Below are 13,164 nucleotides of genomic sequence, written 5' to 3'. Positions count from 1 at the left end.
CATTTTCGGTTTTCGGTTTATTCTGCAAAGCTTCCGTGCGAGGGATTTTTGAAGATCGGTCAATGGCTTCCTTCAGGATTATTTCTGGGTAACCTCTCTCCCGAAATCTAGATGCCATAGATAAGACTTGGTTTGTTCTGATGTCGGGGTCAGACACGATCCTGGTGACTCTTAACATCTGGCTGTAGGGTAGGTGTCTCTTTAAGGAGTTTTGATGAAAGCTGCTAAAGAGCAAAGCATTGTTGCGGTCAGTGCTCTTCCGAAAGAAATCTGTCTGTATTCCCTGAGGGGTTATTTTGATGAGCACATCCAAAAACGCAATTTCATGATGGTTGAGATTCCAGGTAAAGTCAATTCGATCATCCTTGGAATTGAGTTCAGTAAGAGCCAATTCCAAGCTCTCTTCAGTGTTCTTCCAAATGAAAAGCAAATCGTCAATGTAACGAACATAAAGTTTGAGGTTATCCATCCAGGTGTTGGTCTGATAGATGTGATTGTGTTCGAAATTTCCCATGTACAGGTTGGCGTAGGTCGGCGCCGCACAATTGCCCATGGCCATCCCGGACGATTGCAGGTACCATTTCTCCTCAAATTTGAAATAACTATGATATAAGGTGTATATCATTAATTCAAGGATGAAAGGTTTCAGGGAATCGTCAATTTCTGATTGAAGTAAAGCTTGTTCCACAGCATTGATACCTCCTTCATGGGGGATAGTAGTGTATAAGCTTCTTACATCTGCTGTACACAAAATAAGTTTCTCATTGTCAAGAAGTTGTAGATTAGACAGTTTGTTCAATAGTTCCGTGGTGTCCTTAATGTGGCTGGGTAAATTCGAGACCATGGGCTGAAGATAGCGATCAATAAATTTTTCGGTCGGTTCGTGTATTGAACCTCTGGTGGATACGATCGGACGGAACGGAGGGTCCGTCAAATTTTTGTGGATTTTGGGCAGCATGGTGATGGAAGGGCTGCGGGGATGCTCTGTGGTGAGGTATCTTTTAGTTCTGTCATTAATAATTCCATCAGTTGTGGCTTTCTCAATTATGAGGAGGAGCTCCCTTTTAAACTCATTAGTTGGGTTTCCGTCAAGAGGTAAATATACATCAGGGTCCATGACATGTTCCCTAGTGCGTTGGTTGTATAGTTCAGTGTTCAGAATGACAAGGGCGCCTCCCTTGTCCGCTTTTATGCACTTAATGGTTGGATTCCTTGCGATGTTTCTTAAGATGTCCATGTCTTTATTGGTGATGTTTTTGTGAGTTTTTTTACGAAAGTTTAGTTTAGAAATGTCCTGTTTCACCAGGGTCTCGAAAGTGTCTATACTTTTATGGCTGACAGGCGGTATGAATGTACTGGGGGGTCGTAAGCCCTTGAGTTGGTCAGGTTTGGAATCAGTTGTTGGGTCTACAATGTTCTCAAAAAAATGTCTCAATCTCAATTTCCTGGTGAGTTTAAACGTGCTTACGTCTAATTCCAGTAGGTTGGTGTCACTGGTGGGCACAAATGATAATCCTTTTTGGAGGATTCTAGTTTCATGGTCAGTCAGAAGGATGTCCGAGATGTTAATGACTAACGATTTCTCCTGGTTTTCTTGTTGTTCTTCGGTGGTTGTTGGGTACCTGAGTTGTTTTTTGCCGGCCCTTTTGCCCCGTCTGGGTCTGCGGTTTTGTCTGGACCTACCTCTAAAAAAGGCTCCGAGGTAGTCAAATCAACGTGACTTGTGGAATGGGTTCCATTTGGTGGAGGTGCTGAAGTTGATGTTTCAGTGGGAGTTCTTCTAGGTGGACGGTTGGTGCTGTCACTCTCAGAGGAAGAGGTATCAGTATTGGGGTTGTAAGGTTTGTTTCTGCGACGTTGGGCATAGACATCCGCCCATGTATAAACTTCTCCAAGTTTATAGTCCAGGGTGTCCCGGCGAAATTTACGTAACTTACGTTCGTTTATTTCTTTTGTATGTTTGTCTAGTTGAATCTGAATTTCCTCAAGTGTCGCAGTTAACTCCTCCGGTGTTATTAGATCCTTTAGCTCATTTTCAATGGTGGTGATTTCGTGAGTGAGCTCAGTCAGGATACCAGATAGTTCCTCCACTATTAATAGAATAAGGTCCAGACTGCACTTATTAAGGATGGCATTCCATCGTTCAATGAATGTTTTCGAATTCTTGCAGAGCGACGGTTTTAAAGCAATCCGTAGGCCACGGGGAATGCGGAGCACCTTATGATACTTTATTAAGGTATTGGCGTGTAGTTTCTGATTGATGCGGCGTCTTGAAAGATATAGGAGTTGCTTGATGCACTGTTCCTTTGTTTTGTTGGATGCGGTTTGGGTTAGGTCTTCATTGATAAGAGCGTATATTCTCTCTGTTGCGTCGGTGTCAAATGCTAGAGTTTCAGCTCGGGCTTCAGTCGATTTCGAAATTTCTTCGTACTGCATTCTGATGGGATGCGTGCTGCCTGCTTTGAGAACAGTGGTTGAGTATAAGCAGAGGAAGTTAAGCACGGCGCACAGCTTGCGGTGAGATTGAAGGTTTGTTGAAAAGGTAAAGAGGGTTGATCAATTTAAGGTGCTCCTTACAGGTGACGCAACTGTTCAAGTGCGTCCAATAGGATAATGGGGTTGAGTGCGCTACTGGGGTGTAAGCGCATCCCTGTGGTGGGCACACTTATATGGTGCTGTGTGGTACGACAACACAGTAGATTCCAGAAGATATTCAAATAAAGTTCCAAAACTTTCAGAGTTTTCAAAATTTAATTAAACTTTTTCATCAGTATGTCTCATATTTTCTTCATATGAAATGGATTAACAATCGTTGTTATCATCATTAGGCATGGAAAAAGCTCCAATGCATTTCGGACTGGACGTCCTTTTTCAAGGAGCACTGCAACAAAGGATATACGGAAACCCAATCAATGTAAGAGCTTAAAACAACAATTAAACAGCAGGGTAACTGCACGTGGATACGCAGATCCGTGAAAACAACCTCATGCGCCCTTGTGACAGAGACAAAAAAATGGTTTGATGAAGGGAGAATCACCCGTTTGTGAATTTTAAGGGTAAATAGGGTGGGAGTGATGTCCGTACTCCGGACTCGAAAAGAATTCAAAGTGACAAACGCTGGTGCTCGATAACGTAGTTACCGGTCTTTAACAAACATGCGGAGTTCAGCGGGAGGTAGTCAAACCGAGTAAAACAAAGTGATACGCGGCTTGTAGAAGCATGCACGGTTAGAATGAACGGCAAGATTAAGACAGGCAAGACTTACTGAGTGAGACGCAGGTTAGGAAGCATGAAGCTCCGGTTCAGGTTGTAACAGCCTTCGCGGAGTGGAAGTGGAGTTTAACATAACGGAGGCGGGGTAGTAAAAATAGAAGAGGGGTTAATGTGAAGGGTGTGCAAAACGTGGCCATCTTGGAATGGTGCTGTGGTTGAAAACAAGTGAGATAAACAAGGAAGTGTAAACATGCAATTGCTAAATGCAAACAGCAAAACAGGATGAGGTGCATCAAGGTGTGCCCAGCAGGGCATTTATAAGTAGCAACTTAGTTCTGTGCGGTCCTTAAGACCGAAAGGTTTCTGGGATTGCAATCTGTACATCCATGATGTTTCTCTTTGTAGAAGGGTTTTGTTGTTATCTCTCCCTTCGATCTTGGGGACGATCTCCAACACCAGGTATTTGAGCTGTGCCACGTTGTGGTTGGCTTCATTAAAGTGGATGGCAATATTGGATTTGGTGTTTTTGGTTCTGATATTAGACTTGTGTTCGTTAAGTCTTGTCTTGATTTTCCGACTGGTTTTTCCCTCATAGGTTTTACCACATGGGCACTTTAGGAGATAAATCAAATTTACGGAATCGCATGTGGCGTCAACATTGAGCTTGATATTGAACCCTCGCATGGGGTGACTGACAGTGTTCCCTTTGATCACATTATTGCAGTTGCTGCAGTGGTGGCACGGTCTTGTGCCAGTGTGATGTGTAGCGGTAGGTTCAGTAGCGCTTCTTGAGAGGATCTCTTTGAAGTTCATTGGTCTGGTGTAAGCAAAAATGGGGGGATCTTTGAATAGTTCACCAAAGTCTGGTTCAGAAGAAAGTATACGCCAGTGTTTTAGAATAATCCTTTTGTATTTATTACTAGAGGTGGAGTACCTCGAAACCAATACCATTCTCTCATTTTCGGTTTTCGGTTTATTCTGCAAAGCTTCCGTGCGAGGGATTTTTGAAGATCGGTCAATGGCTTCCTTCAGGATTATTTCTGGGTAACCTCTCTCCCGAAATCTAGATGCCATAGATAAGACTTGGTTTGTTCTGATGTCGGGGTCAGACACGATCCTGGTGACTCTTAACATCTGGCTGTAGGGTAGGTGTCTCTTTAAGGAGTTTTGATGAAAGCTGCTAAAGAGCAAAGCATTGTTGCGGTCAGTGCTCTTCCGAAAGAGATCTGTCTGTATTCCCTGAAGGGTTATTTTGATGAGCACATCCAAAAACGCAATTTCATGATGGTTGAGATTCCAGGTAAAGTCAATTCGATCATCCTTGGAATTGAGTTCAGTAAGAGCCAATTCCAAGCTCTCTTCAGTGTTCTTCCAAATGAAAAGCAAATCGTCAATGTAACGAACATAAAGTTTGAGGTTATCCATCCAGGTGTTGGTCTGATAGATGTGATTGTGTTCGAAATTTCCCATGTACAGGTTGGCGTAGGTCGGCGCCGCACAATTGCCCATGGCCATCCCGGACGATTGCAGGTACCATTTCTCCTCAAATTTGAAATAACTATGATATAAGGTGTATATCATTAATTCAAGGATGAAAGGTTTCAGGGAATCGTCAATTTCTGATTGAAGTAAAGCTTGTTCCACGGCATTGATACCTCCTTCATGGGGGATAGAAGTGTATAAGCTTCTTACATCTGCTGTACACAAAATAAGTTTCTCATTGTCAAGAAGTTGTAGATTAGACAGTTTGTTCAATAGTTCCATGGTGTCCTTAATGTGGCTGGGTAAATTCGAGACCATGGGCTGAAGATAGCGATCAATAAATTTTCCGGTCGGTTCGTGTATTGAACCTCTGGTGGATACGATCGGACGGAACGGAGGGTCCGTCAAATTTTTGTGGATTTTGGGCAGCATGGTGATGGAAGGGCTGCGGGGATGCTCTGTGGTGAGGTATCTTTTAGTTCTGTCATTAATAATTCCATCAGTTGTGGCTTTCTCAATTATGAGGAGGAGCTCCCTTTTAAACTCATTAGTTGGGTTTCCGTCAAGAGGTAAATATACATCAGGGTCCATGACATGTTCCCTAGTGCGTTGGTTGTATAGTTCAGTGTTCAGAATGACAAGGGCGCCTCTGTGCTTGCTGAGCCCGCCCCGCCTCCCAGCTGAACAGCCCTCCCACTACCTATTTACGGCGCCCCCGGACCTCGCAGCGCTGTGACCCCTCATCGCCTCTGCCCTGAGTGGTTCGCTCCCCTGTCTCTCCGCCGAGACTCGGTATCGTACATGCTGTGCTGCTTGGCTTATAACTGTGCCATTGTTTATTTTTGTTCGCCTGCTATTTAAATAGTGTTTGCCTGCCTGTACCATTTCTGCTCTGCAATTTGATTTTTGCGCGATATCCCCCCGGCGCCCTGCTCTGCTCCCCCCCTCCATTTTGTCCCGGTTGTTGTTGTTGTGCTTGCTGAGCCCGCCCCGCCTCCCAGCTGAACAGCCCTCCCACTACCTATTTACGGCGCCCCCGGACCTCGCAGCGCTGTGACCCCTCATCGCCTCTGCCCTGAGTGGTTCGCTCCCCTGTCTCTCCGCCGAGACTCGGTATCGTACATGCTGTGCTGCTTGGCTTATAACTGTGCCATTGTTTATTTTTGTTCGCCTGCTATTTAAATAGTGTTTGCCTGCCTGTACCATTTCTGCTCTGCAATTTGATTTTTGCGCGATATCCCCCCGGCGCCCTGCTCTGCTCCCCCCCTCCATTTTGTCCCGGTTGTTGTTGTTGTGCTTGCTGAGCCCGCCCCGCCTCCCAGCTGAACAGCCCTCCCACTACCTATTTACGGCGCCCCCGGACCTCGCAGCGCTGTGACCCCTCATCGCCTCTGCCCTGAGTGGTTCGCTCCCCTGTCTCTCCGCCGAGACTCGGTATCGTACATGCTGTGCTGCTTGGCTTATAACTGTGCCATTGTTTATTTTTGTTCGCCTGCTATTTAAATAGTGTTTGCCTGCCTGTACCATTTCTGCTCTGCAATTTGATTTTTGCGCGATATCCCCCCGGCGCCCTGCTCTGCTCCCCCCTCCATTTTGTCCCGGTTGTTGTTGTTGTGCTTGCTGAGCCCGCCCCGCCTCCCAGCTGAACAGCCCTCGCCCCTCCCCCTCCACTATCCATATATGACAGTTCTTCCCGCGCGCAGCGTTCACGCGCAGCGACCGCGCCCAATCCGCGCCGAAGGTGCGCCAAAGGTAAGCCCGTCTACGCCCGTCCGCGCCTGGACCGCGCCCAGCGCCAGACCCCCTGCCCCTCGCGCTGCCCAGCCCACCCGCATCACCTACGATGCCGCCACCCTCCTAGCCCTTAACCCCGGTCGCGCCCCCAACTGCGTCCAAGCCGCTCCTGGACACACCCATGGGCCTTTCTCATGCTACTCCTGCAAATTCATCGGCACCGACAACATCTACGCTACGACCACACCACAGATTCCCGACCCCAATCACCTACAATGCATCCTTCTCAACACCCGATCGGTCCACAGGCACGCCATTGACCTATGGAATCTACTAGACACCATCTCTCCAGACGTCGCCTTCCTAACAGAAACATGGATGAACGCTTCCTCCGCCCCAGACATCACCATTGCCATCCCTGAAGATTATAAGATCATACGCAAAGACCGTACCGGCCACACAGGAGGAGGAATCGCTATCGTCCATAAGAAATCAATCCGCATCTCAACCAGCTCTGACGCCAACCTCGCCAACTCCGAACACCTTCACTTCCAGATCCACACCGACCCCAAGACCACACTCAGAGGCACCCTCCTTTACAGACCACCAGGACCCCGCGCAAAATTCAGTGAAGACATCACGGACTTCATCACTCCACACGTGCTCCCCTCAAAAGACTACATCCTTCTGGGAGACCTCAACTTCCACCTCGAAAAGATCAACGACCGCAACACCACCACCCTCCTGGACAACCTCGCCAACCTCGGACTTAAACAACTGGTCACTTCCCCCACCCACATCGCAGGTCACACACTCAACCCCATTTTCACCTCCAGCAATCATGTCTCCTTCAACCACACCACGGATCTCCTCTGGACTGACCACAGCTGCGTTCACTTCACCTACAACAAGCCAAAACCCATCAACCACCTCCAACCAACTCTGCAAAGAAACTGGAACAAAATCACCATCGACCAGATCTCCTCATCGCTCCTTCTAAACACCCCAGCCCACTCTTCTAACCCAGATCAAGCCGCCGCCAACTTCACCCTATGGTTATCCAACACCGCCGACACCTTAGCACCACTGAAAAAACGTCAAAGCAAACATGGCAGCAAGAAGGCCTCCTGGTTCAACAATGATCTTAAGAAGTCCAAGAAACTCTGCCGCTCCCTTGAAAAGGCCTGGAAAAAAGACCCAACCACAAGCACCAAGGACGCCTTCAAAAACGCCACCCGCACACACCATCAACTAATCCGAAAGGCCAAGAAAACAGCATTCAAGGATCGACTTGACAACAACGCCCACAACAGCAAGGAACTTTTCAACATCGTCAAGGAATTTACCAATCCCTCGGCCAACTCCAACGACATCACCCCCTCTCAAGCCCTCTGCGACTCCCTAGCCTCTTTCTTCCACAACAAAATTGCAGACATCCACAACAGCTTCGACAACCAACCCGGAGACCAACCCACCCAACCATATGCTGAACATTCTCCCCCCTTGAACACCCTTAACGACTGGAACCCAATCTCCACTGAGGACACCATCCGCCTGATGAACTCCATCCACTCAGGATCCCCCACAGACCCATGTCCTCACCACATCTTCAACAAAGCAGACTCCGTCATAGCACCGCACCTCCGAGACGTCATCAACTGCTCCTTCAACTCCGCCACCTTCCCGGAAAGCTGGAAACACGCTGAACTCACCGCCCTTCTGAAAAAACCCACAGCTGACCCCACCGAACTCAAAAACTACCGTCCCATCTCGCTCCTTCCATTCCCGGCCAAAGTAATTGAGAAAGCTGTCAACAACCAGCTCGCCGCCTTCCTCGAAGCCAACAAATCCCTCGACTCCTCACAGTCCGGCTTCCGAGCAAAACACAGCACTGAAACCGCCCTCATCGCAGCAACAGACGACATTCGAACTCTACTGGACAATGGAGACACAGTCGCCCTCATCCTCCTCGACCTCTCTGCAGCCTTCGACACAGTCTGCCACAGCACCCTTTTACAACGCCTCAGAAACATCGGAATACAAGGAAAAGCACTTGAATGGATCACCTCGTTCCTCACCGGAAGAACCCAGAGAGTCCGCCTTCCACCATTCAAGTCCGAGGCCACTGAAGTCATCTGTGGCGTACCACAAGGATCCTCACTCAGTCCCACCCTCTTCAACGTATACATGAGGCCCCTCGCAGCCATCGTCCGCCAACACAACCTCAACATCATCTCCTACGCGGATGACACTCAACTGATCCTTTCTCTCACCAATGACCCCAGCACCGCCAAAACTAACCTACACGAAGGAATGAAAGAAGTTGCCGAATGGATGAAACAAAGCCGTCTGAAACTGAACTCAGATAAAACAGAAGTCCTCATCTTAGGTTCTTCCCCCTCTGCATGGGACGACTCTTGGTGGCCGGAAGCCCTTGGAAAAGCACCCATCCCGACAGACCACGCACGGAACCTAGGCGTTATCCTGGATTCTTCACTCTCAATGAACAGACAAGTCAGGGCCGTATCCTCATCCTGCTTCAACATTCTCCGCATGCTCAAAAAAACATTTCGCTGGATCCCCACCGAAACCAGAAAAACAGTCACCCATGCTCTGGTCACGAGCCGACTGGACTACGGAAACACCCTCTACGCAGGTACCACCGCTAAACTCCAAAAGAAACTCCAACGAATCCAAAACGCCTCAGCCAGGATCATATTAGACATCCCGCGCAACGAACACATCTCTGGTCACCTGAAAGACCTCCACTGGCTACCCATCAATAAGAGGATCACTTTCCGACTGCTAACCCACGCACACAAATCACTCTACGACATCGGACCAGAATGCCTCAACTCACGACTGTCCTTCTACACCCCCTCCCGCCAACTACGTTCTTCCAGCCAAGCCCTCGCCACTGTACCTCGCATCAACAAGACCACCATGGGAGGCCGATCCTTCTCATACCTGGCTGCTAAAACATGGAACTCACTCCCCACTTACCTTCGCCTTACCCAGAACCACCTAGCATTCAGAAAGCAACTTAAAACGTGGCTATTTGACAAGTAATCCCCCCCCCCCCCCCCCTAAGCGCCTTGAGACCCTCTGGGTATGTAGTGCGCTATATAAATTCTCTGACTTGACTTGACTTGACATGTCTTTATTGGTGATGTTTTTGTGAGTTTTTTTACGAAAGTTTAGTTTAGAAATGTCCTGTTTCACCAGGGTCTCGAAAGTGTCTATACTTTTATGGCTGACAGGCGGTATGAATGTACTGGGGGGTATCAAAACGAAGTGTTATTCCAAGACAACCATGGCCCCACCGTGGTCAAGCTCACTGATCAAGTAAACAGATGGACATTGCTTCTGTTGTCCCTGGCTGCCCTTATGTAAATTATCGTCCTTCCTAAACTTCAATACTTGTTCAACACCATGCCGGTTCCTCTTAACAAACACTTTTTCGGCAGCTTACAACCAATGCTCATAAAATTAACATGGGGAGGAAATACCCTTGATTAAAATGGAACCTAACACCTTGCCATTCGAAAAGGGTGGCTTTGCGGTACCAACTTTAGAGCGCTATTACTATGCCTCACAATTCCACCCACTATCCCACCTACTGGTTCAACCACAAAAGCAAATCCCCACATCTACACATCGAACGTGACCAGGGCAAATTTGATGACGTGGACTCTGTTATCCCTAATAATCTCACTATACCCATACAGTTAATACAAAAAGAGAAGTGCACATGCTGGTCGATCTGGACTATAGCCAAAAAGACTGGACTAGACTACTATACTCATCAGAGCTAAAATTGCCCAACTATCGTGGCATTACATGCACTTTTGCTGGAAACCCACTGGTTAGCCATCTGTTTAAAGAGGGGGAATCCCTGTCCTTCGGACAATTTAAGGAAGGAATGCCTTGGACATCTAAGCATACTACAGGACACAGCATTCGGTGTCTGGGATATGGCCTACATTTCCTGGAGAGCCCGCAGACAGCCTCCTAAAAAACAAAAACACCACATTGGGAGTGAGAGTGTGACAGCGGCACTGTCTGGACATACTGTTGCACATAGGCCTAACTCATTTCCATAAACTACATATACAAATTACTGCACTTTAAATTCCTAAACAGGATATAATGCACCACAAAACTCTTACATGCAATTGATCCTGGAACTGACCCAGCTGTCTCCTTCCACCTGGCTTGGGAATGCTGACTAGTGAGATAATACTAGATGGAAATTGCAAGGACTGTAGGCCTGGATCATTCAAACACATGACAATGCTCTCCAAGACTCCTGCTTCTTGGATACGTCAACTGCTTCCAAAACTAGAAGGCTGAGAAGGTGCATGGACAACTCTGAGTTGTTTTGATATGGAGTGTTCTTTTACATCATTTTGAGTCTGATTTACTCTGGTCTCTTATAATAATATTGACGCCCGCAAAATGCATAACGTTAACCACGCCTAATGTTATGTAACCTAGATACATTTAAATGTATCTCGTGTATTTTGTTGTTTATTCTACAGTAACATGTATTAAAAATCCCATTCTGTGGAAATGAAGGTGACCAATTCACATCAAAGGGATCGATAATAGGAGTCGTACTCTAAGAATTCATATTGCAGAAGATAGGTGGGGTATTCAGTTTATTACTTGCATTCATTGGCCTTCTAGTTGTTCTCTCCTACCATCAATTGTAACTACTGTTTGAATTTGACTTACATATCCTTAGGTTCAAAGACAATAATCTTTCTTTTGTTATATTTATTTAAAGGACCTGCCGCCTTACCTTTGCAAGTTGGACGTCACCTTTGAAAAAGGTAATTTTGTAAAGGTTTTGGTCTTCTGGTGAATGTGCTGTTGATGAATTACTGCCCTGGGGTGTGTTGTTGGTGTTAAATAGTGATGTGAATTCTCAGATGTTTCTCATTGAATACGCTGGATGCCTCTTGGCAGTATAATAGCTCAAAAGACACATCAAGCTCTTGATAACATAAATATTGAAGTTGGGGTTAGAATAGTAACAAAGGCCTCCAATGTCTGCTGTGTTATTGTAGAATGGGAAATGATCAGCTGCAATAGGCTTAGCAGCCCTTCTCTATAATCTGTGTATATTGTACCAAATACATCTGCAAATGTAAGTTAATTTATTGAAGAAGCATGCGTCAGGTTGCAGTCGGTTGTACTGAACTGTGCATGAAGAGAAGAGCACCCACAAGTGTAACCAAGTAACTAAGAAATACCCCTCCAGTCTTCTGTCTGGAAACCCGAGGTCTCCTGAGATTTGTGCTGTGAATTAATAATGGTCAGGGGAATGTAGATTAGACTGTGTTGTTTAGGAAACAGGCCTTGCTATCAGTAGGTGGAAAGAGAAGCTTGACTCATTGAGTATAAATATTTAACCCAAGTAAACATACTTGAGCCTTTTGAGACTCACACTGGAGGCAGGTGATTCACTTGTATAAGTAACAAAGTTATGCTCCATCCAAACCTCCATAAGGATGTTGAGGCAAGTAAGAAGCAGCAGCAGGCAAAATGCACCTATAGTACAGTATGATTTAAGAAGAATTACAAGATATAGGTTTTGACCAAGGAAGACATTATCACATCTATTACTTCAACTTTATTGAGTATCTCAGAAATGTTTCCTGAATTTGGAACATTATTTTTGTTTTGGGGGTCATGTTACATTAGAATCGTGTTTGAACTAACAGACTGAAAATATTTTTTGTATATTTATTTTTTTAGGTCATGAAGGTCCTTTTAGTAGCTGTACCCATTTTCATATAAATATATGTGTGATGCTTAAACACTGATGTGTAAAAAATATTAACTGTTTATAGCATTGCAAGCACTTACAAATGTGTCTTACATAGCGACTGATGCCATGGTTCATTATTTAAAGATTTTGAAGAAAAACATTATATATATTAGTTAAGTCTCTTATTATGAGTGGTCTGGTATCTCATCTATTATCATGGTCGTCCTGGTAGTTACGGGGGGAAGTAGGGATGAACTGAAACTCTGAAATTTGGGGAAATCTCATATGGCAATTCAATTTACTGTACAGATAACGGCATGTTTGTCTCCATTATTTCACCCGGAGACATTGTGAGCTTACAGCTAGGGAAATCTCTAAACTTGGGATTGCAGTGGGACTGATAACACCTGTTATCAGCACTGTTAGAAATGGGATTTCTGGCTGGCCAAGGCTTGCGCCAAAGTCAGTCAGAGACCACCACTCTAAGGCAGGGCAAGGGAGTTACACGCCAAGATAACCCCTGCTCACCCCCTTGGTAACGTGACACGAGCAGTAAGGCTAAACTCGGAGGCTATGTAAGTTAAGTGTTTGCGTACGCACCCCCAGCAACAACACCCAAGGTCCACCACAAAGGAAACTCCACACAAGGTTATGTATAAAAATAGCCTTTGTATTACACCCAACACATCAGATAAAAAACACACACTTAACAATGTGCCAACAGGTACGGGCAGAATTTAAAGGGGATATATGTACACGACAGGGCCACATGGACCACTGTCAGGAATATGCACTTGTGGATTTAGAATACTTGTTAGAACATAGAATAATAATCACTTTAGCACAAAATAGAAAATAGAGCACACAACCAGTAACTACTGGTAACAGGTAAGTACCACCTACGCAACCCTAACCACCTTAGGAGAACATTACGCAGGGAACCAGGACCTCACTAGCAA

The 13,164-nt window shown here is 46.0% G+C and overlaps 1 protein-coding gene across 1 annotated transcript in view; it reads left to right on the top strand.

Moving 5' to 3' along the window:
• Nucleotides 1-13,164, top strand: part of GDPD1 (glycerophosphodiester phosphodiesterase domain containing 1) — a 256,407-nt gene that overhangs the window by 116,983 nt on the left and 126,260 nt on the right. The window contains exon 3 of the mRNA XM_086954967.1: nucleotides 11,219-11,264. Coding sequence (XP_086811093.1) covers nucleotides 11,219-11,264 — 46 coding nt within the window. The remainder of the gene's footprint in view (nucleotides 1-11,218; nucleotides 11,265-13,164) is intronic.

This window comes from Lissotriton vulgaris, chromosome 2_1 (assembly GCF_964263255.1).
Source record: "Lissotriton vulgaris chromosome 2_1, aLisVul1.2, whole genome shotgun sequence".
NCBI lineage: Eukaryota > Metazoa > Chordata > Amphibia > Caudata > Salamandridae > Lissotriton > Lissotriton vulgaris.
The sequence above is the reverse complement of the archived record's forward strand: the minus strand, read 5'-3'. Positions and strand labels throughout refer to the sequence as shown.